General features: G+C 39.6%; 1 protein-coding gene across 5 annotated transcripts in view; it reads left to right on the top strand.

Annotated features, from left to right (window-relative positions):
* The window catches only part of LOC144054232 (A disintegrin and metalloproteinase with thrombospondin motifs 20), a 141,202-nt gene that overhangs the window by 45,471 nt on the left and 76,055 nt on the right, over positions 1-19,676 (top strand). For all 5 annotated transcript variants that reach the window (XM_077569469.1, XM_077569467.1, XM_077569468.1 and 2 more), the window contains 5 exons: positions 13,434-13,681; positions 16,898-16,981; positions 17,663-17,787; positions 17,858-17,898; positions 18,121-18,226. In XM_077569469.1, coding sequence (XP_077425595.1) covers positions 13,434-13,681; positions 16,898-16,981; positions 17,663-17,787; positions 17,858-17,898; positions 18,121-18,226 — 604 coding nt within the window. The remainder of the gene's footprint in view (positions 1-13,433; positions 13,682-16,897; positions 16,982-17,662; positions 17,788-17,857; positions 17,899-18,120; positions 18,227-19,676) is intronic.

Raw genomic sequence — 19,676 nt, forward strand, 5'->3', positions numbered from 1 at the left:
TATTGTATTAGGTGGCTCTTTTACCAAAACAATTCCCAAATATTTGCATCCCAACCACAGTTTTACACATCCCCCCCTCCCACAGAGACCCCTTTTATTCCAAGTCAGATTTATCTCATCTCATAAATGCACTAAAGAAGCAGCAGCGGCGGTGGTGGTGGTTATTCCACTCCATTCTCCCAGTATCTCCTCTTTTTGGCCAAGCAATAGAAGCTCTCATTGTGGGGGGTCAGTCCGCCTCTCTTTGTCTTCTCTACCCACTTTAGGTTTCTGTGAAGAGGACCCTCGTCTTAAATTATAATTGGTAGCTGCTGTGTGAAAGTTGAATGGTCCAGTGGGCTTTGGACTTTGAAGTGGTTTTATAGAGGAGTTTACTATTTGGAATATGGATAACAATGGTCTGCCGGCAGCATGGGGAGGGGGGTAGCAGAAGGTTGCCTTTTCCCACTGTCATCGCCCGGGTACTCACAACATTTCTTTTTAATGTCCTCTGGAGTGAAACATCTTTTTTAATCAGACAAAGATGAAATGGGCCGCCTTTTATCAAGTCAAACAACATGTTTATCAGCACAGATACATGTGGGGAGCGGGGGGGGGGGGGGTAAAGTTTGTACTCAGATATGACGGCTTGTAGCAAGACAACAAAGGCACTTGCGTGTCTTCAAGTTTCCATAGTTTGTACAGTCGCTGTGCATCTTAAGCAAAAAAAAAAAGTAGAAAGAGCCAAAGAGGAAGTAAATGTTTCCGACACCTGCAAAAAAGAAAAAAGAAAAAAAAAGCGCTAACCACCTATGAGGTGTCAATGATAAGGGCTTCTAAGTGTTACCTGGATTGTTATTTTGGCAATTGGGACGGCTGTTTACTTATCTTAACATGCTTTTCTGCACCGTTGAGTGCTTGGGTACTTTGAATGCGTCCTCTGTACAAACATGCCACGGACCTAAACGAAAGGTATGTCGGTATGTATATGCCTTGTTTTGGATTCAGGAGGAATAACTTTACTCCTTCACTTTGAAGTAATACAATTTTGATGCAATAAATAATGGAAATAGGGACAATTGCCCTGTCATTATGACAGGTGGTGTGGTTAATTTGTTAGTCCTTGATATATAAATATATAAATAACAATCAGGGAACCAGCTAGCTGGGTAGCTAGCGCGGCTAACTGTTTGTCCATGGTGTAAAGCCGCTCCTCCATGGCAGCAAATGGGCAACACTAAGTTCTGGCAAATCTTTTTTTATCACTAAAGGAGGACGAGGAGCTACACATTCGTTACAGAATAAGAATAGAGAAGATAGAGAAGCCATGCTAACCACTAAGCTATCATAAAATGGAGTTTAAGTGCTTTTATCTAAATTCTGACTCGAACTGCGTTATAGCGGAGAGTATTTAACTATGGAACAGAAAATAAGCAGATAAATGATTATAGAGTGAAAATAATACATAGTTAAACAGTAAGGCTGGGATTAAAAAAATCGATATATTGATATTGAACCGATATTGCGTTTCATAGCTCAATATTGATTCATAAAACCATAAATCGATACTTTTAATTCCCCCCCCCCTTTCCGCCCACCAAATAATGAAATAAAATAAAATAATAAATGATAATAATTAATGTGCCTACTTGCGTCTCCGGCAAATTTATTTTACAAAAAATTAAACCACAGAAATAAGCCTGAGGCAGTACATTCTTTGTTCAAAAACTCGTTGTTCGAGCGTTGTTCAAATGTGTCCTTCTGTTATTCAGAGTACCCCAAGTGGAGCCCAGTGTTTTTTATTTTCACAGTCCCGTGGTTGTAACCGATTAATTTTTTTTTATTATTTATTGTTTTGATCAGGTCATGTTTAATAAACATACATGATTAATGCATTGGATTCAATTTTAAATGTAAATATTCATAATTCAGTTTCTATTATTTGCAACATTCTGAGAATGTATTCCATATAAAAGTCCATATTGGTACTGCATGGAATCCTTAACTGAATCGAAAATCAATGTGAATCGAATCGAATCGGGTTTGAGTTTTGGAAATCTAAGATGATACCCAGCCCTATTAAACAGTTGGCACATGATGAATCCAAAAACCAGAAATGAATTACGATGTTACTGCATACGTCAGTCAGGAGGGGGAGCCTAGATGTAGGGTTAGAAGTATATTTGTGTAATTTTGAGCTTTGCGATCTAGACAACAAATGCTCTCAAAATGTTTTTTTTTTTTTTAATTATTATTATATTTGTTGTTGTAATGTCTTATTTTTCAACAATTTATACAGTACGCCTCAACCCATTCAGAAATACTTACATTATCATTTTTACTCGTTACGTTTATATCGCTATAAATGTTATTACCGCAAATTTTAGGCCATATCACACAGCCCCGTTCGTAACCGTCGCAAAGCGAGGACGTTGTTCAGATGACGATCCCGCGTGTCCCGCCCGTGAGCTTGCATGTGAATCCCAAGCATGAGTGGATAGAGATCGCCACAAGGATGAGGGTCTCTACAATGAGGGTAGATTCTTTTCTGCATCAAACCCATTTGAAGACGGCTAAGAGAGCCTCTTTCTTGCTGTTTTTGTCTGCTAGTCCGAACCCCCCTACACACACACACACACACTCAGTGCAATACATTGAATGCATTAGGAACAGTAAATTGAATATGGACAGTTTGACAGCAAACATTAGCAGCTGAATAGTCAAACACTAGCGTCCCAGTGTTGGTGGCGGGGGTCTTTCATCCCCGTTTTGTTGTGTTGTTTGGCGGCCGGGGGAGAGCGAAGTGACCGCCTTTGATGGGCCTGTGGCCCCTGACCTTCAACATAATCACTGTATGGGATTGCCCCCTTGGTGCCCACTGTGTATACATACATGCTGGTTCAAATGCCAGCATCAGATTTTTTTTTTGTTTTTTGCTCAATGGGTTCATTTACATGGAAAAAGGGCCCTCCCTCGCCCGGGGTCGGTTTGAACGAACCGACTTGAATCGCTGAACCCGCTCCCCCCCACCCCTGCGCTTTCATGTATGTGAATGGAGCCACTTGTTGTCGCTAACCTCACTTCCAGCTTTGTGTGTCACTCACAGGACAGGTTGGCGTGACCTTCAGTTTTTTTTTTTTTTTCCGTACACAGCCAGCAGCTGGTTTACCAAGTTGGACCTTGCTCGTAACAATGATACAGAGGTCAGGGAAAGTGGTTCTTGAAGGACGTGATGGACAGATGGCAAATACGCTGACAGGTTCACCTTTCAGCTGTCTCCAGGAGGTTTAGTCGTCCTCTCATTTCTCGGCCCATCTTGGTGTGACAGGATGCTCCCTGAGCCAGCAAACACTCACTGTTAACATTCAGGATAGCACAGCAGAAAATAATTGGGAAGCACTTAAGCTGAAATTTATACAAACTGTAGTAACTTGTGTGTTGGGGTGCCCGGGGGCGGGCCCTCAGGAGCCTGGATTCAAGTCCTGTTGGCCATTTACCGCACGCTTAGTTCAATTAGCATCTCATCCATGCAAGTGATTTCATTTTGTAATTGTGTGTTTGACGGTTGGCGCTGTTCAATAAACATACTTTAATTTTACTATGATTATTAGGGCTGGGTTTAAAAAATAATAATCAAATAATTGATATTGAATCGATATGTCTTTTCAAGCACGATATGGATTCATAAAACCATGAATGGAATATTTTCTTTTTTCACATAAACTCAGAAGAAAATAGAATTTTAAAGGCCACATTTTTTATCTTGCTGTTTTCTTGAAATTGTGTGTTCACATGAATTTCAAAGCATTTTCTTACATTTATGAAAGACCTGACTTATTGCACTTTAAGACAATTCAGAGTCTTTTTAATCTCTATTTACATTTATTGAATTAGAATTATGAAAAAAAATGTTCAACTCATCCTTGCTGATGTTAATGTTTGTGTAACACTTTACTAATTTTTTCCCAAAAACGTATAAACACCTTCTATTCTAAACATTTTAAGTGTCCCAAAGACGTATTTATACGTTTGTTTTAGCCTGTTAGGCAACCTCTCAACTGTAGAGAACAGTTGAAGAAATGGTAGTTTTTACAACAACAAAAAACCCGCTAGTAGGTGGCAACAGACCAAAAGAGATCAACCAGGGCCATGTTGAAAAAAGCACGGTTCTAAACAGATTTGTGAATCATGATGAAACTTAACTATATTCCAATGCTAATTACTGCAAAACGAAAACACAAAGAGAGATCCTTTTTTTCATAATGAAAGAAAAGGATATAATCTTTCTTTTGGTAGGTTCCATGTTTTTATAGCAATAGAACACAATATTCTGGCGGCCTTGCAAAATCAGTCAACAGCCGTAAGTGAAGGGGGTTGCTTCAGTGAAAATGGCTGAGAGTAAATTAGTTAAAGAGTAACTGGTGTCTACAAATGCTGTCTACATGTCCTGGTCATTATTTTGATATTTTAGTGCATAATTGTTGAAAGCTTGAATTTGGGGCAAAACCGTGTGTTTGGTGCCATCTTAAGGTTAAACTTGAGATAAACACAATTTGGCTGTTTGTTCTCTCATTATTCGAGAAGTTGCAGACTACGTACGTCACTTGTGGATCATGACGTAGTCGCCCCCGCCACCCACCACCGGCTCATTAAACGGCTTCAAACACAGCCAGACCACGCCCAACCCTCTCCCCGTTCGCAACCCAACGGTCCTCCAGGCAACACCCCCTTTGAGCGCCGATTTCAAATCTTAGTGATGGGCGGAGCAAGAGTCTGACTTCCTGTTGAGTTGCCCTTTAAGTGCTTATATCACGTTACTTTCATTTAGAAACTAAATTGTTTAATCAGTTACTGCCTCCGCAAAATTTTATCCGGAATTGAATGTTTGTGGAGTTTTTTATTGTGTCCTTGATATTTAAGAAAAATTGATGTTCCATCATTAATATCGGATTGAAATGAATCAAATTGAATCGAACGGAGCTTTTGTGAATCGAAATTAAATCAGTTGAGAAAATTAGAATCGATACCCAGCCTTAATGATTCTACTATTTCTATTATTATTACTGGTACTTTTTCAGGTTGCTGGCATCTAGCTTGTTGTCTAAAAAAAAGCCAAAGATGTCAGCTATAGGAAGATGACAGAATCTGTGACGCACGGCAGTTTGTCTTCTTAATGAGCCAGTCGACCCATTGGGCCTGGCGGTTCTCCACAAAACCGAGAACAACAACAAGAGTTCTGCACAGCGTGTCTCCTTTCATAAATGTTGTCATTTGCTTGGCTCCAGCTGACCTTCAGTCTTCCACTCCAGTGCCCGCTTGTCTTCTTCACCAAACTTCATCCCAAAACAAGCTCAAGAAGCCAATATACAAAAGCATGAAATGGATTACTGGCTTTCCACGGGCGCGGGTCAGTCGTTCATCGCAAATGATCTCGCCGCCGTTTCCCCTCCACATCAAAGCCTTGCTCTTTGACTCTCTCTCAGTTCCGAGTCAAGAGTATCAATGCCGAGAGGCCGACAATGGCAAACACACATCTCATTGTTGAACTAATTAACATTCTTTTACAATGGCCCGCTGAGAGTCGAAGCGCTCCCGTCCCGGGGTGCCAATTAAGTGGACAGTTTACCTTACACTGAGCCAAGGTAGTGCTTTGCGTCCACACAAGGCCAGATGATCTGGTTACCATCCATTAAGAAGAAAACCTTGCGGACCCAACACCATTAAGTGCAATTGTGGTGGCTAGACGAAAGGAAGGGCAAACAATTGTCCGGTGCTTAAGAAGGCTTTTAAAAAAAGGTAAATGACTTGACCTTTGTCCCGTTTTGAAAGCTCCTTTGTGCACTTACAGTAGTGATTTGGCGGCATGCTGGAAACAGCACGGCGGTGGTCTGTTGAAGAATGTGTTTGGAGGAGCAGACCAAATACTTTTGATGAATGTGGACGATAAAAGTTGGCAAAGGGCCGTTTCTTGCTTTCGTGTCATTTGCAACTTGGGAATCATGAGACTGAGATTCAGGAAACTCGCTCCAGCTGACACCGACTATCATAACAGTCAGGGCACGTACGGGCAACAATGGGGAATTGTGGGAGACGCACAAATCAGTAATAGGGCCACATGGAAACATAAATAAATGATTTCCAAGACGAAACATAAATAAATGATTACACTTAAAGTCAAAATTTTGACAAGAATAAAAAAAATGAATTAGGCAATTATTCGATTAGGCTAATAATATTGTTATGTATGTTAGCCAAATAAAGTAATTGCCAAAGTATTTTTTGCACATTTTAAGAAACAAGAAAAAACAACAACAAATTCAACGGGAAGGAAGAGTCCCGTTATCTTGATTCCACATTAGCTTTTTTTAAACTGAGCGACCGTCGTAAGGATTAGCGGTTCAGATAATGGCTGGATGAGAATCTACACAGACACAAAGGACACATTGTTATTTTAATTGATATAAGGTAAAAAAAAAAATGCTATATTTACCTTGACAAAGTCATGCATTTGATAGGAAAAAATATATATTTATGAGAAGGTGAAGGCTTATATTTACATAGATAGACAATGTATTATTTTGTGTAAACATATATTTGAAAATAATGTATTAGTGTATTTTTTTCATATTATTAGTCAAATTTTTCTTCTGACATTCCATTGAATGTAGTAGATGACTACAAAAAACTAATACTGTACTCCTGTACTGTCCTGTACTCCACTATTCTTGAAACTATGCTACCTTTTTTTCTTTTTCTTTTAATATTTGGTGAGGCCCCATTAATTACGGGGATACATTTTAGACGCATTTGCAATCGGTGGAGAGAAGAAAAAAAAAAAAAAAAATATATATATATATATATATATATATATATACATATATTAGAGACAATATCCACATTCATTTAAAGGGCAAATATTAGTGTAGGAAAAAAAAAAACGTATAAAGTAAACTGAAAATTTACATGGCTAGTTCCCTGAAGTTAACACAGTTTTCAATAGATCTCTGAATATCCGTTAGATTTATATATATATATATATATATATGTATGTATGTATGTATGTATGTATGTATGTATGTATGTATATATGTATATATAAATATATATGTATATATATATATATATATATATATATATGTATATATATATATATATATATATATATATGTATGTATGTATGTATGTGTATATATATATATATGTATATATATATATATGTATGTATATAAAGCAGATGCCGATATTCGTCATAATTCGTTCTTCTAGTGTGCATGGCTCTCCTTTCCCACTTGAGGACATTACAATAAGTTAAGTATACTGCAAAATCCCAAAACGATCACTGAAAAAAACAACAACAAAAAAACAGGAGGTATACTCCACTCTTGATTGGTTGCCGGTCAACCACAGCACACATAATATACAGTAGAGACAGACAACCATTCACCTCGACAAACCTAACATTATTTCGAGCTGGCGTAAACAAACTGAAGTGAACAAAATAGCAGGTCAGCAGTTCAGGTTGACGTTTGCCGTCTCCGATGACAAGCGATCGATCGGCGATGACAATGATTGTTTCATTGGCTCCCGTCCAAGTGGATGAGGAACAGTCGCTCACCTGTCGCCCTTCCTCACCTTTGACCGTCACGCAGTCAGTGACTGCCAATCAAGACGCCGCCAGCCATTCCTCCACGAGTCTCCGTCTGTTTAAGAATGCCCCAGACAGTAGACAGTGGCAGAAAATAGCCCCAGCTGGAATCCGTCACGGCAACTCCCGAGACGACACGTCGTCTTCAAGAAGCACGGACACATGGCAGCTATTAAAGTTATAGACTTTAGCCGACAATATAGCCGCCAAGACATGCTCGGATCTGTCTGGCCTGTCAGTTACCGCCAAATCAAATCTACATGGCTTCGGCGGATCAAAAGCGTCACACATCAAGTAGGGACAAAGGCATTTTGTTGGATTGAAATCATGCTGACGATGAGTCGGCTTTTTGTCGGAAAGAAATGATGTGCTAACGTGACATTTTTGCTCATCTTAAGTGTTTACATTGGATGATTTTCCAAATCAAAACAGATCAAACAAAAGAGACTGAAAGCATCTTGAAATCGCCTGAAGATCAAATGACATTGCTCAACCATCCATCCATTGTCAATGCCGCTTATCCTGTTCATGGTTGCGGTTTGCTGGAGCCTATCCCAGCGGACTTTATATATATATGAACGGTTACGCCATCAGTGACTCCCATTGCTGGTTTTACAGTATAATCAGTCAGATCATTTAAATTGCTATGAAAATGGAAGCAAGATATTAAGTTTATTTTTATTTTTATCAGCAATAAAAAGTTGACATTTTGTGTAGAATTAATTTGTTAACTTCGTTATTTTTTATGTACAATTAATACCTTTAAAAAAACATTTTGCCGCTTGCTGTCGCCTGAAAATGAAACGGCCAATCAGCTCACCTGTTTTCTGGGTTTGGTCATATGAGGTTCTCAAACTGAGCCATAATTGGTCGTTACCTGAGCTTTAAGCATGTGTGATGTTATTTTCAGTCAACATCAAGTGGCAAAATGTGTTTTTAAAGGTAATAATTGTGATAATAAAGTTATCAAATTAACTATGGACAAAATATGAACTTACTGCTTGAAATGGCAAGATGAGCCAAGTATCCCTTTAAAGAAGAAGTCAACCCCCAAAAAATTAAATAATTAAATTAAATTAAAATTAAAAAATTAAAAAAATTAACTCTTTGACTGCCAGACGTTTTCAGAAACGGGATGTCGCCAGTGCCAGCCGATTTAAGCATTTTGACTGATCTTTCAAGGTCCACAGAAAATGTTGTGTTTGGACTACGGAAACACACATACTACCAAATGAAAGATTGAACTTTCATCTTTCATCAGAAAAAAAAGTTTATTTCTACCTTATTCCGTTCTTCAGTAATCAACAATAGAAAATGGTTAGTTTCACTGAAATGCTCTGTTTTGAAACAAAAAGCGGAGAAAAAGAGCTTTTTGTGAAACGATGTTATTTTATGCACTCTAGTGAATTGTACACTTCTTTTTGTCCATGAATGATGCCACAAACACCTAAATAGTGCTTTACTTCTGTAATACACCACTACCAACAATGAAAAAGTGTTTTTGGATTGCAAAATACGTTTATTTCCATTCAACAGTGTAACAATTTGACAAAACAATTTTGCAAACTATTTACAAATGTGTGCAACTGTGGTACTATTTACAATTATGTGGATGTTTCAAATACAGTTTTTCTTTTTGTAACGCTGCCCTGCGTGCAAGGAGACGGAGCAGGATTTGCACAACAGATACGTTTCACTTCGATTGTCCGTTTCGTGTGCAGACGTTACACTTTCTTGACGGCCTTTTTTTCCGGGGAATAGCAAGCAGCAGACTGTATCCACTCCTCCGATGAATATGCATTGGACTCGGGGCACTCTTCGTCGTCCGATTGAACGTCCGCCTGAGCGTGCTCGGTTGTGCTCCGCGTTTTCCGGTCTTAGCATCGCTAGCCCGTGAACCTTTATGACGTCGTCATAGCCGCCGCGTCAGCGCTTCCAACTTCGGCGTCAACCTCGGAGTCACCATCATCATCATCGATGATGATCATCGTCGTCATCAATGTGCTCTTTAGCGTTGGTCGATGCCTTTCCTCTTTGAAAAAAATTCCAGAGTGTGAGCTGCCTGCAATCGGTCGCCATTGTTCGCTTCTTCAGCCATCTAGCTCCGCCTCACGTCTTCTACTGCCGCATCAATGCTTCCAACCTTGGAGTCGCCATCATCATCATCGATGATGATCATCGTCGTCATCAATGTGCTCTTTAGCGTTGGTCGATGCTTTTCGTCTTTGAAAAAAACTGCTCGAGCGTGAGCCGCTTGCAACCGGTCGCCATGTTCTCTTCCCTTCCCAGCCATTGTCCCCTCTAGCTCTGCCTCACGTCTTCTACTGACGCCTACCCAATCTTGTCAAAAGAGAGTCATTGCTGCCATATAGGGGCCAAAAATAGTCATTAGGCTAACTAGATCTGCTTGAAACTTTCACCACAGCTGGCCAAGGCTTCCCTCCACCCGTTTCCCCCCCCAAAAAAAATTGGAGAGCGTCTTTTAACGTCCTTGGCGGCCCTCCGTAGGTTTTTACTAAACGTCATTTAACGTTTTTGGCAGTAAAATAGATAAATATAATAATAATAATTATATTATAAAATTCTAAAGTCTAAATACGGTATTCTAGTTAATATTGCGTTAGTGGAATATGAGTTAAGCAGCAGTTTTTATCAATTTCAGAAAGCGGCCATGTTGCCGCTTGCTGTCGACTGAAAATGGCATCACAGTTGCTCAGGTCTCAGGTAACAACCAATCACAGCTCAGCTAAAAAAAATAATTTAAAAAAAGGTGAGCTGTGATTGGTTGTTGCCTGAGCCCTGAGCAACTGTGATGCCATTTTCAGTCAACAGCAAGTGGCAAAATGGCCGCCCCCTGAGATGGATAAAAACGGCTGGATTTTGCTTCATAACTCAAATTCCACGAATGCAATATTAATCACAATGTCATGTTTAGACTCGTGAGGTCACATATAACATATTATTGTCAAGAAATGTTTAAGGTTGACTTAGCCTTTAAGGGATGTGGAGTCGGCGTGAATGGTGACTGACGCCTGGTCTCGGTGCGAGTCAGGGCAGTCACCTCTGTCCTGCCATGGTGTAAGTAGCAGCTCAGAACCCGGCGAGAGTGCGGATTTGAACCTAATGCGCTTTCAGAGAGGTTATGTACGGCTAATCTGCACTGATTCCGAAGCTATTATAACACTGACCATATTTTCACCTCCCGCTCTTTGGATTTATTATCTCGACTTAAAGCCAATTTCTTCTAGCTTCTCCTTACATGCTAATCCCTTTGAAGTCAGACTATCTGCGGAGATGAGTCTGTTTAAGGGCTTTAGCGAAGGCTTTGGCCTCCAGAGATTTTTTTTCTTCTTTCTTCCTGCAAAATACAAAGCTCTGTACTGGCTGTGCGCACGGGCACAGGCGGGCTTGGCGCTGCCTCTGAAACAGGCGCTGGCATGGGGCTCGGCCTCACGGCAGCGAGGGGCTGTGCGGCCATTGTGCCAGGGAGTCACGCTCTGCCTCGCGTGCCCGCTGGGGGCATCGCTTGAATAATCACAACAAGTTCTTTCTTTCTTTCTTTTTGGCTTTTCACTGAGCTAACAGTTTCACACAATCTCTCTCTGTCTGACTGTCTGGAAAAATTGACCGCGGACAAGACAAAGGGACACTTCACTCAAAGTTGAGGCGGTTGGTGAGGTCGATGGACTCCAAAGTATGCGCGGCTCATGTGCGCCGAGACTCATAAAACGCTCCATGAATGTCTGTTTATGTTTCATTTGGATTCTCGAGGCCTCCTCTCTCTTTTAAGCCTTATAAAAGACCACAGTAAAAAGATTCTCGCCGTTGTTCTAGACAGCAGACACCCTCAGCCCGATTTGCATTAGTAGTGCTAGCAAAACATGAGGTGACAAAAACGAAATAATTAAAACTCAAATAAAATTGGTTCATTAGCAAAATAAAATAGAAATAAAAACGTACTTTTATAAAACTAAACCAACTCCCAATGTTCTTTGGATTTGGACCAAATTTGGATTTTTGTCAACCAATATCATATTACATTATTTCAAGTAATTATACATTTGTACGGAAGCGTATTGCATTCACTTGAAAAAAACAAATTTTTTGGGGGGAGCTTTGTTTTTTGTGTGATTTTAGTTTTTTTAATGTTTAATGTCTGTCATTAAAAAAAATATTCAGAAAAACAAGAGGAATAAATATTATTTTTAAAAACCTGAAAAAAAACAGCACCAGCTTCTGTTTTTCTGAGTTAATTTTTTATTTTTTTATTTTATTTTTATTTTTTTACCTCTGACTCGCTAATGGCGGACACTTTCCCGCATACCTCCAACGTACCTTCAAGTCTATCACTTACTGGCTCAGTTAAGCTAAGTGTACGAACATGTCAATCGATCGGCATGATTTTAGTAAACTAACAGTTAAGTTTTAACGGAAGCGTATTGCATGCGGGAACGTGTCTTCATTACCGAGTCTGCAACAAGTCACTTGGAGTTCACAGGGAAAATAAAAATACTCCAAAAAACACAAAGCTGGTGCTCTGTTTTTCGGAATAGTTTTTTTTCCTGTTTTTTTAAATAACTTTTTCCACAGTTTTTCTGAGTAATTTTTCCTCCTGTTTTTCTGAATAATTTTACCTGTTTTTCGGAATTTTTTTGTGACAAAATAAAATATGCAGTAAAACAGAAAAAATATTCAGAAAAACAGGAAAAAAATACGCACAAAAAAAAACAAGGTCCCCCCAAAAATTTGTCGGACAAACAGGAGTTTTTTTTTTTCAAGTAAATGCAATACACTTCTGTACATTTGTTATTTTTATAAAGAGTTTTAAAAATTAAATTCTAGTTCGTTCTAGCTTGTATATTTTATTACATTCAAATATTTTTTCCCCTCTCTGCTAACAAGATTATGCGCTCTATGTGGACACTTTTGCCCTCTGGGCTTTTGTATTTGAGATGATTTTCATCTGGATCCCCTAAACAAGATGCATTTTTGAGAGGTTGGCCTTTGTGTTACCTCGTTTGGCTCCTTCGCAAACTCTACCTGGAAACTGAGTAGGAAATGACATTATGTGTATGTTTAATCAAATAAGCTTTGTAGATGCCCCCTTCCTCATCTTTTGAGCTGTACTCTGTCATGTTGAAGGAATGCTTCACTCATAGCGGGGTCAACACGTGCACTTCCGTTGAAAGTATGCCAGGATGCTGAATGCTGTTGTCAAAGGCATCCATCGTCCCCTTCACCCGCTACTAGCGTGGAAATCTGCAGTTAAATGTACATGACGGACTGTCTTTCAATGCCTTGTTTACATTATTTCAAGATGGGTGTGAGCCATTCGGGTCATTTGACATCTTCCATTGATTAAATATAACCAACCAACAGACCTCAGCCTGAAAACTCATGTCTCATGATGCAAGCGCTTTCCTTTTTTTTTTAAGAATGACACAAATATTTACGGGGCTTTTTTGTAGCAGTGGTCCACAGCTTGTCTCTGTTATGTCACTGGAATTCCAATTCGCTAAGTCCTTCTGGCTAATACACTACTGTAAAGGTATCATCGTGCTCTTTTATCCTTTATGATAAGAGGCTATTTTTGATAGTTAGTTCGCATTGTGCTTTGACATTGTAGCTGACAACCTTAAAAATGACTTATTTTTATCATTAACACCGCAACATGTTTACAAACGGCTTGTTTGCATTCAATCTACTAATCTTCCTGTTCTGTTTTTATTATTTCCACTGTGCCGCTTTGCATCTGGCCTTGGTGGAGGTCCTGTACGCCCTTCTTCACTGCATTTCTGTGTCTACTCAGAAATCAGCCAGACGACGGTGTCTTTGGAGGGTCGAGGGAACATGGGCGACGAGCTGGACTCTCTCCGAGCCGCCGTGGACGAGCGGGACGCCAACGCCTCTAACGGAACGCAGCCCAGGCACCCGCGCAGACGCAAGCGCTTCCTTTCCTACCCGCGCTACGTGGAGCTGATGGTGACGGCCGATGCCAAGATGGCACGTCACCACGGACGCAACCTGGAGCACTACATCCTAACAATCATGTCAGTAGTAAGTAAAATAATGTTTCTAAAAATTATTACTTAAAATCATCTTAGGGGTCTGTTAAGCGGGGTTTGTTTGTGGGAGTGTTGTTGTGCCGGGCAAAAAGGCCGTGACAACTCTCAGGGTGTGTCAAGAGGTATGGAATTTTATTCTAAAATGGTTAGGAAATGCTGTTCCACCGAGTAAAATCAAACTGAATTATGCACTAAATGGGCTTTCTTGGATTTTTCTGATTTTTTTGTAGACAAGTTGGATCTTTGTGAATCACAGGTTTAGATATTTTTAGTAAGATAGTGGTGTTTTGGAACCTGCCAAAAGATTAGAGTCTCTGCTTTCATCAGGATAAAAAAGTTCTGTTTCTGTTTTGCAGCAATTAGCATTAGAATATAGCTAAGTTTCATCATTACTCACAAATCTATTTAGAAATGTGAGTGTTTTTTTTAAACATGGCCCTGGTTTATCTCCTTTGCTTGGTTGCCACCTACTGGCCGTTTGTGTAATAACTACCATTTCTTCAACCGTTCTTTGCAGTTGAGAGGCTGCATCAAAGCCTTCTGTGTGCTCTAGCATATTTAAAAATAAAAAAATGTATATATACGTCTTTGGGACACATAAAACATTTAAAATAGAATGTATTTATACGTTTTGGGAGCAAATTAGTTAAAGTGGAAGTCAACGTTAAACATTTCTTGACAATAATATGTTATATGTGACTTCACTAGTCTAAACATGACATTCTGATTAATGTTACATTTGTGGAATATGAGCAGCAAAATCCAGCCTTTTTTATCCATCTCAGGGAGCGGCCATTTTGCCACTTGCTGTCGACTGAAGATGACATCACAGTTGCTCAGGGGTCATGCAACGACCAATTACAGCTCACCATTTTTCTGAAGCTGAGCTGTGATTGGTTGGTACCTGAGACCTGAGCAACTGTGATGTCATTTTCACTCGACAGCAAGTGGCAAAATGGCCGCCTTCTGATACTGATAAAAACTGCTGCATTGTATTGCTTAACTCATATCCCACTAATGTTTTGTTATATTCTTCAGCACTTGTCCTCATTAGGTTCATGAGTGAGCTGGGTGGTTACACCCTGGACTGGTTGCCAGGGCACATATGGACAAGCATCCATTCACACTCATATTGACACCCATGGACAATTTGGAGTCCCCTAAACATGCACGTTTTGGGAATATTGTAGGAAGCCCACTCAAGCACAGGGAGAGCACGCAAACCACACAGCAAGCCAGAAATTCCAAACCTGACCCTAAAAACGATGAGACAGATGTTCTAACTCTAAGTCCACTGTGCTGTCTGTGGTTAATCAAGTTAATTTAGTCAAATGGCCATTCCTATTGACTCAGCACTTAACGTCAGTACTTGACATGAAACAAGAGGCTAGTTAGCTGATCAATGTGAGAGACGTTCAAATTGAGTAATTGGGAGGTAGCTGGTCCCGGGTCCAAGCAGAACGTCCCCTCATTAACTTGAGTGAACGAGTAATGATTGTTGTCTCTAAAGAGGCTCAAATCAGTTATCAGCAAATGTGATGAAGTTCGACGTCCCAACATGACTTCTGCCAGTGTTTACATGAACGGGCCAACAACGTAGACGCATACTCCCAGTGGAGTCCTAAAACAAGGCACCTTCGTAGAAATAGCTCATTGGTGCTGATCCAGGAAGACTTTTAGCTGCTGACGAAGGTATTTGGGTCATATTTAACCGTGTCATTCTTGAGTTTGCTTAACATCAAGGTTTTTGTATGGGATGATTTATAAATACTAGGGGGCACAAGTTTAGCTTTTTCTTTGGCTTTTAATGATATTTATTGCAAAAGAAAGAAGGAGCAGTCTCAAATGTACAGTGTTAAGAGAAGAAGAATAAAGGTGAAGTTTTTTTTTTTTAAGCCTCTTTTGTAGTATGGAACTGCCAATGCCTTTTTTTCAAAGGTACGGCTAAATGCTAAAAACTTCCCCATAAAGCAAAAACAAACAAACAAACAAACAAAACAAAAACGAAAAAAGGTTGAGTTTGCTTAACATCAAGGTTTTTGTATGGGATGATTTATAAATACTAGGGGGCACAAGTTTAGCTTTTTCTTTGGCTTTTAATGATATTTATTGCAAAAGAAAGAAGGAGCAGTCTCAAATGTACGGTGTTAAGAGAAGAAGAATAAAGGTGAAGTTTATTTTTTTAAGCCTCTTTTGTAGTATGGAACTGCCAATGCCTTTTTTTCAAAGGTACGGCTAAATGCTAAAAACTTCCCCATAAAGCAAAAACAAACAAACAAAACAAAAACAAAAAAAGTTTGTTGTTTTTTGGGTTTTGTTTGGCCTATATGATACCAATACTACGTAGCCCCACTGGTGCCAGGGTATGATTTATTTATTTATGTTTTTGCTAATCTGTAACCATTCATCCATCCATTTTCCTAACTTCTTATTACTCACAAAGGTCGCGGAGGTGCTGGAGCCTATCCCAGCGGGCTTTGGACAGTAGGCAAAGTACACCCTGAACTGGTTGCCAGTCAATCGCAGGCTAATCTGTAACCACAGTTTAGTAATCTGTACCCGCAGTTTACTAATCTGTACATATTAGTAAACTGTGGGTACAATTTAGAAAAAAATAATAAAAAAATCATACCCTAGCACCAGAGTGGCGCCGTACAATACATTTGAAAATTTGCTTATTTTTTTAAAATAAAAAATAATAATAATAATAGGTGCCCAAATCTGACTCAAGCTTCAAGGATCCATTCTATGTTCATGTTGAGGGCACACAGAGCAAGGTCCTGTGGTATAGTTGGATGATGAGCGAGCAAAGACAGACCCGGGCCGTGTTTACGTCCCCCCCTCAGGGCTGAGACCAGCTAAATGTTTATAGTGTACTAATGAGTTCCTGTCAGGAGGCTGCACACGGCCTCAGGAGACCACTTGCCGACCGTAACGGGGTGCACCGGTAGAGCGAGGGAAGTGGAGGGGAAAACAAGCGAGGGAATGTTTGGCCGGCGAGCTATGCTGAGCTTTAAGTCGGCCGCAGTGTTCAAGGTGTTTGTTGGGGGTAATGAAATTTGCTTTTAAGACGCTGGTTATTATAAATCAGGCTCGTTAAGTTGCCGCCAATGAACTGTTATTTGTATTGTTCACATTCCAAGCGCACAGCGGCTCAGGTTTTTGGAGGTTTGCATTTTTTTTTGTCTGTGCCTTGTCTTTGTTACAGGTAGCAGCAGTGTACAAGGACCCCAGCGTGGGAAACCTCATCAACATCCTGATTGTCAAATTGATCGTCATCCACAATGAACAGGTAGGCCTTGAACTTCACAGCCCGCTTTGTTGTGTCACGCCTCTTGAAGACAGAACAAGACAGGAAATGGCCCCTTTACATTTTTTGACATTAATTTCATTCACTCACAACCATTTTCACTCAAGCAACCCCCTTCGCTCCCGGCTGATTTACTGGATTTTGACTGATTTTGCAAGGCCCACAGAATATTGTGTTCTATTGCTATAAAAAACATGGATCTTACCAAAAGAAAGATTAGTGTCTCCTCTTTCATAAGGAAAAAAAAGTAAGTTTCATCATTATTCACAAATCTGTTTAACACAGTTGGGAAAGTAGCTTTTTGCAACATGGCTCTGGTTGATCTCTTATACTCTGCTGACACCTGCTGGCCGTTTTTGTAATAACTACCATTGCTTTAAGCGTCCTCTTAATGTCAGAGGCTGCATCAAAGCCTTCTGTATGCTCTAGTATAAAAAAATTAAAAACAACCACCATAAAAACGTATAAATACGTCTTTGGGAGCATGGTAATATTTAAAATAGAACAAATTGATACGTTTTTAGGAGCAAATGTTGAGCTAAAATGGAAGGTGGGCCATAAACGGCCCCCAGGCCATAGTTTGGACACCTCTGTCCTCGCGTTTAGCATGAATGTTTGTATAGCAGCCATAAAGACTATTTCACGGTGTCTCCCTCCAAACAGGATGGCCCCACAGTGAGTTTCAACGCCGCCACCACTTTGCACAACTTCTGCACCTGGCAGCAGAAGCAAAACGTCAAAGATGACAGCCACCCCTCTCACCACGACACCGCCCTCCTCATCACCAGGTACGCTTGCTGCTGAGAAGCGCTCATTTTCCTCTAAAACGTATTGAAATATCTTTTTCTTCTCTCTTAGGGAAGATATATGCCGCGCAAAAGACAAGTGTGACACTCTTGGTAAGGTTTGCCCTCTTTTTTTTTCCTTCCCCAAAATTAACTTTCCGCTCCAAGCTCATAAAACTGTGCAGTAATGCGTTTATGGCAAGATGGCTAATAACATTTAACCCCAAGCGGGGTTAATCTCTCTTAACAAACGTTTTAATAGTTGAACCAACCATAAGGAGCACACGTTTCTCCCCAAATAGTTGCACGTCATATATGGGGTCTGCGTGTTTACAGGCCTTGCAGAACTGGGGACCATGTGCGACCAGTACCGCAGCTGTTCTATCAGCGAAGAAAACGGAATTAGCGCCTCCTTCACCATCGCTCACGAGCTGGGCCATGTGTAAGTTGCAAACGCATGCGCAAAAGTCTTCTTATCAAGAGTGAGCAGACACACAGGTGCAAAACATAGTGAAAAGAAAGAGCTTGACTTTTAATTACATGCCCAAAGCTTGAGGAGTTAACCCTTTAAGTGACACAAAGCTCTCGGGAAATCCAATAAAAATAATGACTCAACAATATGTGGTTGCTAAACACGTCACACTGTCACTTACTACTTTTATGTTTACGTGGCTACACTTTATTTTTGTAATTTTTAGGATTTATGATTATGTCTGCAATACAAGATTTCCATTTTTCCCCATAATGCCACAGGCTATAGCCGAACCGCAGTCATGCACTGCAGACATAATAAAAATCATTAAAATGATTTATTACGATTATTTACTTAACTTAATGTTTAATCGTATTGGAATAATGTAGGCTAAATGTCCACCTCAATAGTAAACAATATTTATATAATTTTATACTAAATAATCTAATATTTTGTTGACATATTTTAATCATGCATTATGTGTTGTTGAGGGGAAAAAACAGCAAAATCCAAAAAATTAAAATGACAAGTTGCTTGTCAAATAATAATTGCAACTACTGTAAATAGATATGGCTGTGCAATTAATCAAAATTAAATTACAATTTCAATTATTACACTCCACAATTACAAAATCATCATAATTGTAAAAAAAGAAAAGAAAGATTTTTAATACTAATACTACGAGTTGTGTCATTTTATACATTAGCACCTTTTTTTAATTTTTAAATAACAAATTTAATACATTTTGTTTCATTCAGAAGGAACTTGCTTGATTGTTAGTGTTTGAAAGAATTGTATTTGTCTTAATATTTTTTAAACATTTTCTTGTTTTGTACCAAAAAAATTATCGTCCTAATCGTGATTTAAATGATTACTAAAATGACCATGATTAATATTTTCTTCATAATTGAGCAAAATCGATTATTTTGTCACATTTTTCAGCCTTACGCAGTAGGATTTCAAAATTGTGATGAAGACTCAACCCCTGCAACAAACTAATTCTATTCTATTTTACATTATTTATTATCTGGGCAATTATTCCAATTCTGAAGGAAAGTAATTCCATGGATCATCTCTATCCAAAAGCTCAAGTGGAAAACATGGATACATTCATTATGTTAGGCTATAATCCAATCCTTGTCAGGTTTTAGTTGACGTCGATCGAAGAGTCCTGGTTGTTGTGAAAGTGGCTCAAAAGAATCTGCAGCCATATCTGTCTGCATATCTTTTTATGCTAAAGTTTCAGCAGCTGTCGTGTCAGTTGGCGCGAGCCAGTTGGCGCGGTCCTCTCAGCGTGTTTAATCGCCGCAATGCGGGCCTGGGAAAGCCAGTGCCAGGTAGTGGGAGCCACTCAACAGCATTGCATAGGATTAGGGACCCAATTTGCACTAATGGATTGGAGGCTTTTCTCAGATGGCAG

The sequence above is a fragment of the Vanacampus margaritifer genome, chromosome 6 (assembly GCF_051991255.1).
Source record: "Vanacampus margaritifer isolate UIUO_Vmar chromosome 6, RoL_Vmar_1.0, whole genome shotgun sequence".
Lineage (NCBI taxonomy): Eukaryota > Metazoa > Chordata > Actinopteri > Syngnathiformes > Syngnathidae > Vanacampus > Vanacampus margaritifer.